The sequence below is a fragment of the Eumetopias jubatus genome, unplaced genomic scaffold, assembly GCF_037043125.1.
Source record: "Eumetopias jubatus isolate StellerSeaLion01/CBP00866 unplaced genomic scaffold, mEumJub1_p1.0 scaffold_3, whole genome shotgun sequence".
In the NCBI taxonomy this organism is placed as follows: domain Eukaryota; kingdom Metazoa; phylum Chordata; class Mammalia; order Carnivora; family Otariidae; genus Eumetopias; species Eumetopias jubatus.
Genome location: NW_028274809.1, coordinates 90,992,325 through 91,012,210, shown reverse-complemented (window position 1 = coordinate 91,012,210; position 19,886 = coordinate 90,992,325). Strand labels below are relative to the sequence as shown.

At 35.9% G+C, this 19,886-nt stretch overlaps 1 protein-coding gene across 2 annotated transcripts in view; it reads left to right on the top strand.

The window, feature by feature from the left end:
• Nucleotides 1-19,612, top strand: part of HNMT (histamine N-methyltransferase) — a 60,378-nt gene extending 40,766 nt beyond the window's left edge. For both annotated transcript variants that reach the window (XM_028101321.2, XM_028101320.2), the window contains 4 exons: nucleotides 7,616-7,723; nucleotides 8,743-8,873; nucleotides 11,311-11,404; nucleotides 19,216-19,612. In XM_028101321.2, coding sequence (XP_027957122.1) covers nucleotides 7,616-7,723; nucleotides 8,743-8,873; nucleotides 11,311-11,404; nucleotides 19,216-19,571 — 689 coding nt within the window. In that variant the 3' untranslated portion in view covers nucleotides 19,572-19,612. The remainder of the gene's footprint in view (nucleotides 1-7,615; nucleotides 7,724-8,742; nucleotides 8,874-11,310; nucleotides 11,405-19,215) is intronic.
• Nucleotides 19,613-19,886: the final 274 nt, after the last annotated feature.

Genomic DNA, 19,886 nt, shown 5'->3' with positions numbered 1-19,886 from the left:
TTTGACAAAGTATAACATCCATCAGTGATAAAACCCTCCATAAAGTAGGTTTAGAGGGAACATACCTCAACATAATAAAGGCCATATATGAAAAACCCACAGCTAACATTATCCTCAATGGGGAAAAACTGAGAGCTTTTCCCCTAAGGTCAGGAATAAGACAAGGATGTCCACTCTCAGCACTTTTATTTAACATAGTACTGGAAGTCCTAACCACAGCAATCAGACAACAAAGAGAAATAAAAGGCATTTAAATCAGTAAGGAAGAAGAAAAACTTTCACAATTTGTAAATGACATGATACTCTCTATAGAAAACCCTAAAGACTCCACCAAAAAACTACTAGACCTGATAAATGAATTCAATAAAGTTGCAGGATACAAAATCAGTGTACAAAAATCTGTTGCATTTCTGTACACTAATAATGAAGCAACAGAAAGAGAAATTAAGAAAACAATCCCATTTACAATTACATCAACTATAATAAGATATCTAGGAATAAACCTAACGAAAGAGGTAAAAGATCTATACTCTGAAAACTATAAAACACTGATGAAAGAACATTGAAGATGATACAAAGAAATAGAATGACATTCCATGCTCATGGATTAGAAGAACAAATATTGTTAAAATGCCCATAGTACCCAAAACAGTCTACATATTTAAATGCAATCCCTATCAAAATACCAACAGTATTTTTCAAATAACTAGAACAAACAATTCTAAAATGTGGATGGAACCACCAAAGATCCCAAATAGCCAAAGCAAACTTAAAAAAGAAAAGCAAAGCTGGAGGCATCACAATTCTGGACCTTGAGTTATATTACAAAGCACAGTGATCTAAGCAGTATGGTACTGGCACAAAAATAGACACATAGATCAATGGAACAGAATAGAGAGCCCAGAAATAAATCTACACTTATATGGTCAATTAATCTACAAGAAAAGAGGCAAGAATATACAATGGGGAAAAGACAGTCTCTTAAGTAAATGTTTCTGGGAAAACTGGATAGCTACATACAAAAGATGACCCATCGTATTACACCATACACCAAATTAAATTCAAAATGGATTAAAGGCCTAAATGTGACACATGAAATCCTAAAACTCGTAGAATAAAACATTGTCAGTAATCTCTTTGACACTGGTCTTAGAAACATTTTTCTAGATCCGTCTCTTCAGGCAAGGGAAACAAAAGCAAAAATAAACTATAGTGACTACACCAAAACAAAAAGCTTTTGCACAGTGAAAGAAACAATCAACAAAACAAAAAGGCAACCTACTGAACGGGACAAGATATTTGCAAATCCTATATCTGATGAGTGGTCAATATCCAAAATATATAAAGAACTCCTCATTCAACACTAGAAAAACCAAATAATACAATTAAAAATGGGAAGAGGATCTGAATAGATAATTTCCAAAGAAGACATACAGATAGCTAACAAACACATAGACAGATGCTCAACATCACTAATCATCAGGGAAATGAAAATCAAGACCACAATGAGATATCACCTCACACCTGTCAGAATGGCCAGTAACAAAAAGACAAGAAATAACAATGGGCAAGATGTGGAGAAAAAGTAACTTTCATGCACTGTTGGTGGGAACGTAAATTGGTACAGCCACTGTGGGAAGCAATATGGAAGTTCCTCAAAAAATTAAAAATAGAAATACCATATAGTCCAATAATTACACTTCTGGGTATTTACCCAAAGAAAACAAAAACACTAACTTGAAAAAGCTATATGCATCCCTGTGTTCATTGCAGCATTATTTACAGTAGCTAAGATTTGGGAGCAACCTAAGTGTCTGTCAATTGATGAATGAATAAAGATGCACGTGCACGTGCGCACACACACACACACACACACACACACACACACACAGACACAGACACAGACACACATGGAGGAATATTACCCAGCAATAAAAAAGAATAGAATATTGACATTTGCAACAACATGGATTATGCCAAGTGAAATAAGTCAATCAGAGAAAGACAAATACCATATGATTTCATTCATAAATAGAATCTAAACAAAAACAAAACAAACAAGTGAAGCAGAAACAGACTACTATATACAGAGAACAAATTGGTGGTTGCCCAAGGGGAGGGGGTTGGGGGAATGGGCAAAATGGATGAAGGTGAGTGGAAGTACAGGTTTCCAATTCTGGAATGAAAGGTTAAAAAAAAGTGGGAGGGGGAATGAAAAATAACCTATAATTCCACCACTTGAGATAACCAATGATTGTAAACTGGTGCATATCTTTCTAAACACTGTACATTGAAACGAAGTACTCTATAACATTTTGACACATTTGAATTTTCTCAACTTTGCTTGTTTCACATATTAACCAACTGGGAAAATCAGTTACATCATCATAAAATGCACAGACTCTAAAAGAAGGATAGTATATTGAAATAGAATTGTTTAATCATTATAATTTTTCCATTTGTCACAGGAAACTGCAGATTTTGTTCCAAAACTTTAAGGGGGAAACACATAATAAGGCTTTAGTTAACCCAAACAACTGTTGGCATTTATGTAGCTGAAGGCTTAGAATGTTATAAATAAGTAGTCTACAATTGTGAGAATTATGACCAAGCAATGCCTAATAAGAGATCGTATGTAAAAAGAGACTGACTTTGAGATAAACATGTATTGCCTTTTTCCCCTTAAATGCTGTTTTCTTGGATCTCAAAGTTAGGATTTCCAGGAGGATTTGCAAAGTACAATAAAAGTGCTGGCTTCCACATTTCTTTTGTTTACCTCTGAACTTGCTGAGAATTTCTGAATTATTTGATCTATTCATTTCTAGTTTACTTTCTCCCATTCTTTTGGCACATTAGTTTGGCTTGTGTGCTAAAAGCATTTATAGGGTGCTTAATGTCTGATAGTGGAACACATTCATAATGTTATGGCTCCTACTAAGGAAGATTCAGTTGAGAAAGAAAGAACAAATGGTCTCCTTCCTTTTTTTTTCTTTCTTTTTTTAGTTTTTGTTTTTTGTTTGTTTGTTTGAATCTCTCATTGCTGGCTCATGGTACTACAGTTCAGATAACCCCTCACATGCTTTTCAGTGATTGATGATCAAACCTGCTCAGTTGTTCAATCTAGCATTTTAGAGTCCTTGATACTTTTTAATAAACTCATTAGAATCAAGTCTTTGCTAGTGAATAAAATAAGTGAAGTAAAGCAATAATTTAGATTAGGGAACAGAAGGTTTTATCTGTGTTGCCAACTCCAGTCAATTGATGGGTAGTTTCTGTCTGAAGGATTTTAATGTTACTTCCAGGCTCTGTGGGAAAGACTACCAAGGTAATCAGTCATATGTAGAATAGTTCAAGATGTGTTGGAGTTAGATGATGTAAGGAAGTGAGGGGAGACAATTCCTGGCAGAAGACAAAAAAAAGCACAGAAGAACATGGTGTATGTGGAGGGCAGTGGGGGAGAAAGAACGGTAAAAATGCAAGAAATTCAAGGTTCCTGGAGCCAAAAGTTTCAAAATATGAAGCTGTGAGAGATAATAGGAAGCAGGCAGAGTGGTCTATGCTCAGTTTAAGAGCTTGGACTTTATCTAGTTGATTAGTCAGAAGGTTTTAAGCAGGGAAGTGATGGGCTTGCTTAGCTTAGAGTTTTGAATGACTGTTGTAGTGATGGCTTTGGGGGACAAAGTTCAGCAAAGATAGGGTGAATTTTTAGGGTATTTTTGCAGAATTCCAAGACATAGATAATTTGGGCCTGAGCAAGGATTGCTAATAGGAATGGAAAAAAGTAAGAAACATTTAGGAGGAAAATTTATGCATGGCTAGAGAAGGAGAAAGAAGGAAGGAGCAAAGCTTGGGAGACTGGATGGATAGTGAACAGTATAGGTAATGTACTAAAAAATATATTTATAACTAAATGCTAGATGTTTAGGCTAGACTATAGGACATAATACTATAGAACATCTGAACTACCTCTTTATTATTCTCTTTTTGTTGAGGAAGGTGTTCACATAAATCATTTTTTTAAATGCATGTCTCCTATTTCTGAGGGATACTAGAAAGCAAACTATGTAGGGTATGAGAACAAGGAATGTATTATATTTTGGGTGACCTCTACATCTATCTATTACCTATCATCTATCTATGTATCATCTATCTATCTATGTATCATCTATCTATCATCTAATCTATTACAATAAGAAATAATATAGTCCATTATAAATAATATATATAATATAAATATAAATAATAAACATAGCATGTGAGAATAAGTGTCTCATAAGCATGGTGGCATTATTTATTGTCAAACCCAGAATACTTTTAAGAGTGAGAGCTATAGGGGCACCTGGATGGATCAGTGAGTTGAGCATCGGACTCTTGATTTTGGCTCAGGTCATGATCTCAGGGTCCTGGGATTGAGCCCTGCATCAGGTCCCACACTTAGTGGGGAGTCTGCTTGAGGATTCTCTCTCCCTCTCCCTCTGCCCCTCCCCCCACTCTCTTTCTCCCTAAAATAAATAAATCTTTTTTTTTTAAAGAATGAGAGTTGTAGGAAGTGGGTAAATAATTAAAATTATAATTTAAAAAATATTTATTTATCGAACAGGTTTTTATTATATTGGTCAATTTATAAAATAGTTATTAAAAACTATTTGCAAAAATAATATTCTAATAATAATATTTGGTTAAAAGTTAAAGGACAAGAATAGGACAAGAATAAAACCAGATGGGACACCAGCACAACAAGCAAAAAGTATACCTGTCCCCGGCAAACAGGAAGTGTGGTTACTCAACTTATTAAGACAGAAATGGATTTTATGTGCTAATTCCTGATGAAATAGTTTCATTATCTCCTTCTGTTGCTCATTCCTTTCTGCTAGGGATCCAGCAGAGAATGCACAGAGGGTTTATGTCCATACATGGACTCACAGTCCAGAGGTTGTTAGTAAACCCATGGTTTCCATGTCTCAGGTGCTATTCTAATACTGTGCCCTCCATCATTACCCTAAAAAGAGGGACTGGCTGGCTCTGACTGTGGTAGAACATTCTGCTGGTTGGGAAAATAACAATATTGGAATATACCTTGGGGCTGTGCTAGATACATTCTGCCATCTGGGCAGATCCAAAATGTTGGGGTTCATCTTAGGGGAAGAAGAGCTCATCAAGCCCCAAGCGAAAAATTATTGCAACCTTCTGAGTTTCAAAATGTTGGATTTGGGATCCTCAGAAATGATGACTTTTTTGTTTAAAATATATGCCTAGGTTGGGGATGCCTGGGTGGCTCAGTTGGTTAAGTGTCCGACTCTTGGTCATGGTCCGAGGGTTGTGAGTTTGAGAACTGGATCAAGCTCTCAGCTGGGCATGGAGCCTGCTTAAGATTCTCTCTTTCCCTCTCATTCTGTCCTTCCCCTCCCTGCTCACATGTTCTCTCTGTCTTAAAATGTATATATCTAGGTTGATAGAGGCAAGAATAGAATTTCTGGCCTCTGGCCCTTTGGGGCAAGCTGGAATCTATTTCTCATTAGTCCACAGCTTTTCTTTATCAGCCTTTTGCCCTAGTAATTATTATTTTTTTGTCATTTAAAAATAATTACTGCAAAGAAGGAAAAAAAAACTTCTTATGCCGTTTTAGTATTTGGTATCTTCCTATTTCTTAGTATGAAGTAGTTAGAAGAACAAACACTTTAGAGTCAGAAAAATGTGCCTTAAACTTTAGGCATATTAATATCTCCTGAGTGTCAAATTACTTTAATCAGCTTATCTGGTTGGGAATAATATTGCAGAGTTTGTGATAACTTTGTTGTCAGGATTAAGTGAGATGATCCAAGTAAAGTGCCGAGCACAGTGTTTGACAAATAGTAGGTGGCCAAAAAGTGGCAGCTAGAGTTATTACAGAAAGTATAAAAGTTTTCATGTTGGTGAGGCCAGAAAATTGTCACATAAGCTCCTTTATCCTCCATTTCAGCTTCCTTTCCACTTCTTCCCCTCCCCATCCCCACCAGCTCCTATTACCAGCACTTGGGGCTCTCACGGTGCTGTTTGACTGCCCTTTTTCCTAGTCTAGCATCTTTTGTTCCTGATTTATCTTCCTCACTGCCTTTCTTCCAGACCTTCTAGTCTTATGACTTATGCTTTTGTTGCCTGCCATATCCAACCTTGTAGAGGTTCTGTTAATGTCATTTATACCAAAATGTTAAAGACTAACATCATTTTCATAGGCTAGTCTTGCCAGCACATAGATCTATTTTAGTAAAGGTAAACATCATAACCTTAGAGAATAAAATTGCAGAACTTAAGTTGGAGACATCAGCAATAGGGACAGAGGAGATATTTTTATTTTCAATGAAAGCAATAAAACTAATGAAAAGCTACTATTTATTGAGTGTCTATTTTACACTGAGTTTTATATGCATTTTCTCACTGAACCCTCACAATTAATAAATTATGTGCTATCATTATTGCTATTTTTCTGATGAGGAAAATACAGCTTGGAGAGGTAAAGCAAATTGCTAAAAGTTATACACACCTAGTAAGTGGAGAAGACAGGTTTGGAACTCAAACCCATCAAACTTATCACCATCTCTCTCACTCAATCATTTACATGGTAAGTTTTCATCAGGGCAGGTATCTTTGTGCTCTTCCTAACATTATTTGCTAGAGCCTAGTGAAGTGCTGGACACATAGTATGCAATTAATTGTTGGTGCATGAATTAATGAATGCATATCTATTCTACCATAACCTCCTTTCCATTTTACCTCACTGGAATCACCTTTTGCTTGGATGCCTGCCTTGTCGAATATTCCAAAATTCTGAAGTGCCAGTAGTCCATATATACCGTTCTGTTCCCTGACTTCATGTCTCTATCTTCCTGTCCTATCTACCTGCAATTCCTCATTTTCCCAGAAGTCTCTGAGCTAACTTCCACTTACCCTGTAACACAGAGCTCAAGGAGGGTCTCCCTCCATAAGGCTTTCCCTTTCTCTGACCTCTCCTCCTTCCTTTTCCTCACTGTCTCCTTTCCTCTCCCCACCATGGCCCAACCTGACAGGGTTCCTTTCATGCCTGTGTCTTCCACTAGACCCTGGTGTATTTGAAAGTGAATGTCTGACACCTTTTTAATCTTTTTTTTTTTTTGTACCTAACATATTTTTCTTCTGACATATTTTTATATGCTTCTGGCCTAGCCTAGTTTATCAATTCTCAGGTGCTTTTTTTTTCATATTTTAACATCTCTGAATTTGGGATACATCTTTCAGTTGATGGAATCTTAAAATTATAACTGACAGTGTTTTTTTCTGATCTAGTGATACAAAAGGAAGAGTTGACCGAGTCCTAGAATCAATGGCATCTTAGATTTAACATAATATGGTAATAGAAAATAAATAAAGGTTATATGAATGAAGGAAGGAATAACAATTATAGCCCTCCTCAAGTCATATTATTATTCCTACTTACAACCTACCTGTTCTGCATCATAGACAACATGGCAGGGCAACAGTTGAGCATTATTCTTTATGTTGGGTTTTCCTAGTACAAGTAAGACATAATGTACTACCTCAAATTATTCTTAATCATTTCTTTCTGGACTTACATTATATATTCCATATACTTGTCTTCTAGGTGAAATTGATCTTCAAATTCTTTCCAAAGTGCAGATTCAATATCCGGGAATTCATATCAACAATGAAGTTGTTGAGCCAAGTGCTGAGCAAATTGCCAAGTACAAAGGTACCTGTAACCCATGGTGCTCTATGTCAAATCCTATCCTGAAAGGCTTATCATCCCAAATTTGTCCCCTCAGTCATTAACAACATAGTCACTAGGGTATGTTCTTTGTAAGCTTATTGGGAAAATAAGATATTTAATTTGTTTTCTTGGCAGACATGACTAACACCTCAGAAATATGAAGTGAATAATTAGATTTCTTTTTTTACTGACTCCTCTCTTCCCTGGTCATCAACTATTATTTTTGATGTTTATTCTTAGAGACAGAGTCATTAATTCATTCAGAAATATTTAAACAGAATCCTTGCTCTTAAAGGGTTTATGTTTAATGGATTATAGCAGGAGTCAGCAAACTTCTCTGAAAAAACACACACTGTAAATATTTTTTAGGCCACACAATCTCTCTCACAACCAATCAACTCTCCTATGGTAGCACCAAGGCAGTCAAAGATGATGCTGATAAACTGAGTGTTCATATGTTCCAATAAAACTTTATAAACACAAAAGTTTGACTGTTATATCATTTTCACATATCATCAAATGTTATTCTTTTGATTTTTTTAACCATTTAAAAATCTAACAGCATAAGATATGAAAGGCATAAAGTCAGGAAGTAAAATAGTATGTTTTTAGCTTTCAGTCTATTTAGAAATAGGTGGCAAGCCAGATATGGTCCATGGGCCATGGTCTGCTGGCTCCTGGGTTACAGAATCATATCATTTGTTTTCCACTGATAAAATTCACCAGTTGATTCCCCATTAATACTGAGATAATGTAACCAATGTCTGATCAGGGTTCTCATAATTATTTCTTATTGACTCTTTCTTTCATCTCTAATTTCATTTACTACTAGAAAAAAAAATCAGGATGAACTCTCTGGTCTTCCAGAGCCACATAAAAAAGAAAAATGTGCTTTATATCTGTTATGTATATAACATTGATTCCATTAAAATTCGAAATGGAAATGGATTCTGCATTTGCAATTAAAATTGTTGGTGTGCCATCTCTTTTCTACATTTTAGAGCTTGTAGCCAAGACATCGAACCTCGAGAACATAAAGTTTGCTTGGCATAAGGAGACATCATCTGAATATCAAAATAGAATCATAGAGAAAAAAGAATTTCAGAAGTGGGACTTTATTCATATGATTCAGGTAAGAAATATTTATTGTTATATATTCTCAGAAAGATTTTTTTTTTCAGAAATATGTATGAAGAATGCCTAATATTCTACCTTTAGGAAGAAAAATGAAAATCTGGTTTCTGATTTTACAAGTGAACATTATCTGTCCAGATTGAGGATAAAGATGTTGATAGTACTGAGAGATTCTCTGTAACATTCAAAAAGCCAATTTTTTTATACTCAAACACCTTCAGTTACTGATTTTTTTTCAATGTTGGCTTAATTAATTTTTGTAGGATTGGAAGTTCATAGATAGTTTTGAGGGCAGTAGAGTGTTAACATATTCTAGCACAGCTCTAATGGTCTGGATGGACTGATGTCCCAGAGTTTTTCTGAATCCTTTCTTTCCCTTCTGTTGATGACCTGGCTGGTGTGCATGTGACAGAAGGGGTAGGTTAGATCATTCTTAGGTCGATAAAGTTTACCAACATCAGTCAGTCATTCAGTAGGAATTTATTTCCATGATCCAGCACTGATAGTGTATTTCTTAGAAATACACTGGAGGGTTTCTTGGAAAGGGAGTGACCATTCATTAGATGTTATGGGGACGGATTTATGAAAATCACTGATATTTCTGGATAGCATATGAGTGTATGGACTTTGGGTGTTGTCTACCATCAGAAAATGTGTATATTTTAGAAATACCAATATTAACAGTAAGAGACATCTTTCCACAGTCCACAAGTGCAGTCATCCCAAAGGAATAAACTTACAAGAAATCAAAGGAAGAAATGACTCCAACATTAGTTATCCAAGCAATCCTACACCTCTGCTTTCCTAGCTGACAAAATCATTTACCTGTAAGAGAGTACTTAAATTGTCCATCAAGCCTATATTGTTTCTCTATTAGACTTAATTTCTTCCCTCCTCATATTAACTATTTCATACCTCCTTCTCTCTCCTTACACTTCCTGTAACCCCTCCACCACCACTCATTCCCAGCTGATGACCTCACTTCATACTGTATAGCAAAAAGAGAAATCATCAGACGGAAAGTCATCTTTCACCCTCCAAATTTATAAACACAGCTGCATCTGTACCCAACATCTCTTTCTTTCATCTAATTACAAAAGCCTCCTTTTATCAAAAACCTGTCCCTCCACTTGTACTCTGGATCCCATTCTTTACCTGTTATAAAATGTCGCATCTTCAGAGATCATTCTTCTATTTCTCTCAAAATTTCCATGTATCTTCCTTCTTTCTTAGAGCAACTCTGCTTCCTCTGCATTACTATTCTATTCCCCTATCTTCCTCCCTGTCTAGGATACATTTTCCCTATGTTATATCTTTGTCTCTTCATTGTTCCTTATAGTCTTAACACTCTCATGACATTCTTTCAACTTAATGTTCACAGTCAACTTCAGAGTATCTCAGTATCTATTAGATCAAATTTCAGAGCATCTCTTCTGGCACACCTCCTCTTTTTTTAGCCAGGTCACATCATAGACTGTTAGCCATCTTATGGATTATATATCTGGGTACCTATCTCTGTCATGAACAGCATGGAATGACATGATACTAAATATGGTCCCGAAGCAGCATAGACCATGTGCAGCTCCATTTTATTTCATTCATTCATGTGAAAGGGGCGTAGTTTAAGTTGTGTTTGCTTAATGCAAAAAATTCTATCGTGGGCATCTACATAGAATATTAAATTATTGCCCAAGAGAGATGGAGATGAGATTTAAGAAGTAAGTATCTGTGGGGGTAGATTCCAGGGATGCAAGCCATTAAGGAAAATTTTCCACTGCCAATGTATAATTCTAGGCTCTGCCTGTGTTGAGTGGAAAGGCCTTTCCCTGAACTCCATCACAGATGGTCCAGAGTTATTAAAAAGGGGTGGGTTGACCCCTAGCACCTTGTGACCAAGTATGTAACCTCATGCTTTATTCAGTCCATTTTCCTAGAGAATCTGTAAACATCAGAGCCTGCCATATTTTCTGTGATTTAAAAAAAGCATCTGTGAGCATATGGTAAAGCTGGTACAAGGGGCTTAATTTTAAAGCAATGTTCCATGAAATGGGGTCTGTTTTTTTGGTGCCAGCACCATCTTCTCCCAGAAGAACTATAATTCACAAAATATAGAGTAAGCATAGAATCGATGCCCCAATGTGGAGTGGAGACTAAGTATCTCCAGCTATAAATGTCTCTGTATTGAAGTCAGAAAGAGTAAATTTAAAACTATTTGGCTGTAATTGAGCAAATACCATAGTTTTCCCTTTTCTCAAATATTTTATCACACTATTACTTTCTTTCTCCATATAACATCTTTAATTTTTAAATTCTTAAAGTGTTTTGTTGAGTAAAACTCTCAACTTGAAAATCAAACTTTCTGATGACTATCTAGCCCAAGTAACAAAGACATTGACATAGAAAAGTGTCTAATCTCTCTTTTCTTTCATTTCTAGATGCTGTATTATGTAAAAGATATCCCAGCTACCCTAAAATTCTTCCATAGTCTCTTAGCTACCAACGCTAAGATGCTCATTATTCTTGTGTCAGGTAAATTATTTATATTCACCCTGAATTTTAAAACAATAATAGTGCATATGTGCTTGGATATATGTGTTCGAAGGCAGCCTGCTATATTTGGTCTTCATTATGAAATTCTTGACTTGGCTTCTGATCGTAGTCAATTAATAAACACAGTATTAGGAAAGTCCTTCATAACAGCTATCAATTTAGGGGGTCTAGTGGAATTAAATGTCTAATTACTTCTTTGGGGAAAATTTATCTTTGTTGTCTATATATAAATTATTTTTTATATGACATAGAGCAAATACCACTAATAGGAATTTTTTTTAATGAGGCCAAAAACAGCAAATATTTCTGTTTACCTCCTTTTTGCTTCTTGAATGTCTCTTCCCCTTCTGTGATGTTTACTATATATAAATAAAGGTTTAAATATTTGGGATGCCTTCATATTTGATTAATTTGCATTTCTAGAGCCATTATCAATATTGTTCATGGTAGATTTTCTCAAATAACTACCAAAAATTGTTCACTTGTTTTGTATTTTCCAAAGAGGGCATTTGATCATGTCACGTTGCTTCCACTATATAATAAGTACCACATAGAGAAGTCAACATGCTAATAATGAAACACTGACATTGCTGAGTTCATTAATTCATTAATTCTTTCATTCAGCAATCTTCGTGGATTGTCTACACAGTGCTAGGCAGATTGATTCTAGATATACAACAGTCTCTATCTTCCTAAGTATATACCAGACCCCTTACTCAAAACCGTATGTCACAAAATTCATCAATTCTTAAATATGAGAAATGACTTTAAGGATGGCAAATAGGGTTGTTACCTATAATTCTAGGGTTGAACTCATGTGGGAGTTTTTGCAAATGAGAGTTCCTGTACACAACCTCTTCCCTAAAGGAACATTTTGATATACTATTTTTATCTCTAGTTAATTAAAAATACTCATGTGGTAGAGTTCTGTTTTCCCATTTAGAAGGGCTTATGTAAACTGGATGCTTCCTACTAACCTCTGTCTAAATTAAGACACTTGGGTAAAGCCATTATGCTACATTTAGGAATACAAAAGACAACTTAGTTGTTACCAACGAGGGCAGTCTATTCTTAATAATCTGTATCAATAATAAAGAAAAAGTGTTACCAATAGAAATAACAGTTTATCCAGAAATCATGTATGTCTGATTTTAGGATATATTTCATATCAATAGAAGATCCCCTCTTTCTTATATTTGGTTTATTCTTAAATATTTTCAGCAGTTAAGTATTTCAGTGTCAGAAAGCAGTTTTCTATGAGTATATTTCTACCAAGAGGAAAAAGCCAGTCTAAGGTTTGACACGAATAGTCTACAAACAACTGAGAACTAAGTACCCTTATGAATACAGTATTCCACTGGCTATCTCATGAATTATATTAATACAATCCATGGTTTATTAGTATCAAGAAATGTTCAAACCAAAACAGGCACAGTGAAATATATGGTGATACATGCAGCAAGAATGCTGAGGCATCTCCTAGCTGTGTGAACTTGACCTATGAGTCTTAGTTTATTCAAGGGCTATTTCTAGATAATCACACCTACATTACATTGCATCTATGCATATATGTGGTTCATATGTACTATGTATATATATACTATGTATATATACATTCCCAGGGAAAAAGCAAAGAAAGGGAGTAAAGACTCAAATATCAATTAGCTTTTTCTTAAAAAGTATTTTGACTCAAAAGATATTCAGTCAATGTAGTTTGATGGTGGAAATATTTTGCTAACTTTTTCTGTATACAGTAAAAAACTCTTCATTACTGTACTCAGCATGGGAGAGAGGTATCCCAAAGAGGACAACATTGTTCATAGACATTGTTCCTACACGTAAGAATGCAAAAAATAACAAATGTCCAATTATTAAAGGGACTCTAATGACCCCCTGCCTTTATCACATGCACTTTTCTTAGAAGAGATTTGTGCAGCTACAAGAGAAATATCATACATACATTTCTTCTTAAAGAACCACTTAACAAAAGGAGAAGATACATTTAGGCATTTTATTTTGGACTTTCCAATTATCTCCTAAGGCTAAAAGTTACAGCTTTATTGCCTCTATCAGAAGAGTTATGAAGGAAATAAATTAATTAAATATATGTAATAAAAAATAAGCCACCTAGTTCAATACAGTTTCCTTTTCAGTAAAGAAAATATTCTACTTGAAAAGGTAAATAAAATTGTCAAATATGTTGATCTTGTCATCAGTTTAGTATAAACCGAATGTCTCCAGATTCCTCAGTCTTAGGGGATCACTTATAACTTATAAATCCAGAAAAAATGATGGGATCCCTTATCCCAAGTAACTTGGGTCATCCATCCCTCTCCCCATGACTCCTGAGGATCTTGGGGGTCATGCTTACATGCTCCTGATGGTTGCCAACCACTGTTTGCGCCAAACTTCTGCTGCCAGTTCAATTTTTGATTTCCTATCTCCAAACCTTGCATGTCTTTCAGCTGCCTTTTCTTATCCTGTTCTGCTTTGCTCCAAACATAGACATAGCCCTACTTCCTTCATTCTCGAAAGCACCATTCTTTGATTTTTGGGAGATGGCAAGACTGATGGAGTAGAAGGACAGCAGGTACAGAACTTAGTGCAAAGTCCCACAGCCACTCTTTTCCTAGCTTTTCTCCTGCTCAGCGGTGCCCTTCTCCCTTGCACCTACTCGTAACTTCTCCCAGACCTCACCCATATCCTCTTAGCTCACTACTTTTCCTAAGATACCAACTCCTCACTTTTGCCCTTCCATCCCTCTTATTTTTCCTTGGAGCAGTTTAACTTCCTTTTGATCTACCTCTTTCACCTGGGTAAACCTGTGCACCTATGAACCTGTCTTAGCCACAGTATATTTCCCCAGGATAAACTGTATTGCCCCTCAGTGTATGGAAGTGGCTGCAGTTTCCTTTTTTAAGAATAGCAATATTTTCTTTGTTGCATTAACAAAGTCACTACGAATATATGGATCAGCTTTTAGAAAAATAGATCATGGCCAGTTTCCAACAGAAAAAACAAATTGAATCACAAGAAATTTGCAATCAGATTTGCCTTATATCCTTGTCAATTAACATGTATAGGATTGATCTACATCTTTATTGTTCATTTTTTCATTTGCTGATATCACTTCAAATCCCTGTCTGCCCAGACCAGTCTGTAGATAGCAACCAAGTTTGAGAATGCTTCCTGGATCATATGAGGTACCTGAGCAACTTCCCCCTTCACCCCGTATGAAAACCATTGCCCTAAACTGCCTTCTCAGCTCAAACTATAATCCTTGAAACCCCCTTCTCCATGTTTACCTCATGAAAACATTCCTTAAACTTGAATATTGCCCTAAAACTCGGAACACATATACCAAAATGGTTCACACTAAGCTCTGTTCTTATCAAGCCTCTTGCAGTCACTTTCTGGGTGGAATTTGCTTCATAATTACCTAGAAGTGCAGAAACCTGTTTGGGAAGAAAGCTTTGTTTCAGGGCAGCATTGTCATCCATAGCTACACTTCAATGCAGAAAACTGGGTGCTCATTGTAGACGATTCAGACAAACCTAGAACTAGTTACTAAATTAAATTTCCAGGAACACTCATCTAGCTAATATCTAGGCAGATAATAGTATGTCTGGATTACCATCTTGCTCTAAAGGGTCATCTTAAATGTGCCACATAGCTAAGGCTCTTTCCTGTCCATCTCAGACACTGACCTATTACTGAATTGACAAGTTATTTCTCTGAATAGACTGAATTACTGTTATTTGAGTCCCATATGGACACTCACTTTTACAATTTATTAATCATAAGATAATAAAATATGGGGTCAGTTTCCAGAATTATGCAGAAACCTGGGTTGGCTCTATGTTCCATGTGTACCATGTGTACCTAGATACCATGTGTGTTCAGCCATATTGAAAACAGTGCACAGCCTGTACTCTCAGTCCATGTTGTCTGCAGAGGATAGCTGTTTGGTAGATTTGATTCATTCAGCTTTTCTTGAGCTTCTACAGTCAGTCACTGCTAGGCTCTGTAGGATGCAGATGACTACTACTTTTCCTCTGCTTTTGAACGGCTGCTATGTAGTAGAGGATTGAGGCGTGTGAACACTTGGAGCAGGGTGCTAAGTTTCTTATCAGAGGCATACAAGGAATTTAAAGAGAGCTCCTTGAGAGCAGGCATCCTGCTTCTCATCTCTTTGGAACCTAAAACACACCCAATAGACATTTGAATTGAACTGAATAAATTATTTTATAATCATTTATTATTTCTGCCTTATAATATTCTAAACTACTAGTTCTGAATGTGTCTAAAAAAAAGAGCATGTTTTGGCTAAAACTACATGATGGACTTGGAATCAGAGAACATAGAAAGTTCTGGAGATTTGAAGATAGGTTTAATAAACAGGAGTAAAAGACTCAATAAAGAAGATACACGTGCACACAGACACGCACACACACTAAAGTGCATGCTGGAATAGGCAGAGAAAAGCGATGAAGAGTAGGCAAATAAAACTCATTAGGAAAAGACATAGAAATTGAAATCAGAATTAAATGACAGCATTTACTGTTAGAATACATGTTGCTTGAGGGAAGAGAGGCTTTTCTCTGTATTTGGAAGTATCAGTTACAGAACTAGCCCAGCTCAGTAAATATTCATTTAATTATAACAAGCAGAAGTTCCTGATTATATAAAGATAAAAGATTTGATTTGGGGATGAAAAGGAAGAGAGATAAGGACAAATGAGGTGGATTTTTAAAATGAGTGTCTCACACTAAAATGATATCAATCGTAGCATGTTTTTCTGCAAATGTAGTAGCCAGGCATTAGTTTTGAGAGTTGCTAGTTAAAATGCAACTTTTCTGGTTAAGGGGGTTTAGCCAGAAGGAGACACTAGTTTTTTGTTCTCCCCTCTCCTTACCTGCCTGAGGAAGGAGGCAAACATGGTGTGTTATTTTTAATAGAATGAGAAAAAAGAATCTGGTTTATATCATGTTGGAAACAAAAATAACACCATATGTTGTGCCCACTGACAGCCATTATGATAATGCATCAGTTAGAAAGTGTATAATTGCTCAGCTCAGAAATGGCACCAAGTCACACAACACTGACACCAGTAAATTTTCTGCAATCAGTATTCGGTTATTTTTTTTTCTCTGTCAGCTTAAAAATAAAAATAATAATGATAATAGAGCTTCCTTTCAACTCATTGAAATATTTATTTTCTTGTAAAGTCTTATTTGTAGGCATAGTCTTATTTGGGCAGATAATCATTATCTTTGTAATGAAAGATTTTTTAATACATACTCATGACCCTATTATTTTTCATTGGACTGAGGTTTTGTTTTTTCTGCTTCATTCCAATTTTACCTTCTAGAGCATACCCTGAAGTTATCACTCCCTCTGAAATATTGGTAGAATGTCAATTATCTAAGCTATTTAAATTTTACCCTTTTCTGCCTTGGATAGTCTGTTTTGTTGAGTTCAATCAGGAGACTTTAGCCCAATCCATGGATGAGGGCCAGGGTCTTTGGGCATCCAATAATCATATGCATAACTGTATAGGTATTTATTGTTTGTGTACTTTGCTGGAGAGTCAGTTACTTCATTAGACCATAAAAGAGGTTTGGGAACCAAAAAAATGTCAAGCCTTTGAAATCTTCACTATTAATCCTGGAATATAGGTTCCCTCTTACATTGCTTTGCCAAGTCCAACTTAATTTCCCAATACTTGAACAATGTTTATTTACTACGTGTGCCAGTCATGGTTCTTAGTTCCTTTACTTTCTCTTGCCCTAATTCTATGCAAAAACTCTATTGTTATCCCTGTTTTGCAGGTGATAAACCTGAGGAAAAGTTTCATAGAGCTAGTCAGAGGAAAAGTCAGGCTTCCTACTTAAGCAGTTGGCTTTAGAGACCCTCTTACTTACTACACTGTATCAACTGTGTATGTAACATCCCATTATTATATGCATGTATTAGAGGGTCCACAAACAGATGCTCATTTCTGTTGATGTAGTAGTATTATAAATTTCTAAACAGCAAGTTTGCTTTTTCACAGTCTCAAGATTACAACCAGTGAAAATATATTATCAAACTAATTCCATATAATGTTCATTTATAAGTATTTATTATCCATCTGCCATGTGCTTAGCATTGTATAACAATTCACTTAAATTATCTCATTTAATACTTGCAGTTGCATTTGAGGTAAGTATGGTTATCCCCACTTTATAGATCAGAAAACTGAGGTTCTCAGAGACTAAATAACAAATCTCATCTCTTCATGAAGTGTCAGAAGTACATTCCAACCTGTGTCTCTCTCCCTCAGAGGCTGCTTCTCTTAGCTTCTACACTGGGCTGGGTTTTCAATTAAACACAGTAGACATTGCTAAAACATCTTCTAAAGCTGGGAACAAAATTTGTAAGAATCAGCCTATTTATTGGCAGTGCAAGGCAGCATTTTATAAGTGGAGACATGAGCGGCTACCCCATTTTTTGTTTGAGAAAATTATCATTGTATTTATTCTGCTCTTTCTCTCTGTTTCAGTTCTTACTCTTAGATCCTCTCCTCTGAACTCAAGACTCACATAAACCACTGCCTTCTTCCTATCACTGCTGGAATGTCCAAGAGGTATCAATAGATATCTCATATTTACATTTCCAAAGCTTGACACCTGATGATACATTTAAAACTGCTCCTATCTCATTCTTCCCATTTCCAATAATGGCAATTCTCTCTTTTCAGGTACTTGGGGCAAAATCATCGGGGCCACTGACTCTGTTTTCACTCATACCCAATATCCAAATTATTGGCAAATCTCCCTGGATCTAGGAGCATAATATATAAGAAATCCAACCACTTCTCATCACCTCCAAAAGCTAGCTGCTCCAATTTGCCATCATCTGTCACCCAGATTATTTCCATAACCTCCTTACTGTTCTCCCTGTTTCTGCCCTTATGGCCCTATGGTCTATTCTCATCTGTGTGACTAAGTAACCTTATTAAAATGTAAATCAGGTTAAGTCAATCTAATGTTGTGTTGTCCAGTATAAAAGCCACATTTGGCTATTGAAATTGATATGTAAATGAATTGCAATGAAGTAAAGCTTAAAATTCATTTTCTTGGTCATACTAGCCACAGTTCAAATGTTCCTTAGCCACAGATGGTTAGTGGCTACCATATTGGACAATGCAGATATAGAATATGTTCATCGATCCAGAAAGTTATTTCAGACAACTCTACAATGGCTTCCCATCTCATCCCACGTGATATGGCACCCTATCTACTTCCCCACCACTCATCCATCCTTATCTTCTTCTATTCTCCCTTTTGCTCACTGAATTCCAACCTCACTGGTTTCCTGGCTAGTTCTTAACATGACAAGCATGGTCCTGCATCAGAGCCTTTGTAGTTGCTCTTTTCTGTACCTAAGGTATTCTTCCCTCTGATACCTACATGGCTTGTTCTCATATCTCTGCTCAAATGTCACATTATTACAGAGACTTTCTGTGACCACTCTATATAAACAGCAACCCATCTAACTCTTTAACCCTCCTTATTCCTTGTTCTGATTTGTTTTTCATTAGCACTTAGCACCATCTGATATGTGATTTATTTACTTGTGTATTTAACTTTCTTTCCCCCTGCTGTGCACCTCTTAAATTAAGTTACTCAAAGGCAAGAATATTTCTTTATTGGCTGCTTTATTCTAAGCATGTAGTATACTTCCCGGCAGAGAAGAGAATTGAGAAGAAGAATAAGTAAAAGCATGAACTTTGTTTTATCACACAGGAATCAGTGGCTGGGACAAGCTGTGGAAAAAGTATGGATCCCGCTTACCTCAGGATGACCTCTGTCAGTATGTCACATCATCTGACCTCACTCAGATTCTGGATAAATTGGGGATTAAGTATGAGTGTTATGACCTTCTGTCCACCATGGACATATCTGATTGTTTTGTTGATGGCAATGAAAATGGAGAACTGCTTTGTGATTTTTTGACAGAAACCTGCAACTTTAATACAACAGCACCACCTGATCTCAAAGCAGAAATTATGAAAGATCTGCAAGAGTCTGAATTCAGTGTAAAGAAAGAGGGAAAGGTTCTTTTTAATAATAGTCTGAGTTTCATAGTGGTTGAGGCATAAATATCAACATGAAAGTATATTAAAAATTATATTTTGAATAATGTTGATCATTTATTTCTGTATTAAAATTATAAACACATCTCAATATAAATAGATTATTGTCTCATATATAAAATTTAGAAAATTCCAAGACATTCTTAGATTTCCATGCGAATCATATAGGATACTGTTAGTCTTATCCCATTCCTTCCCCACATCAAGAGGCCACATTCCGAATAAATACCACATAAGCTAGAAAAATGAGACAACTAAGTTTCACTGGCTTATTGACAGTAAAATCCTTTCCATTTGTTGATTGTACTGGGATTTCCCAAA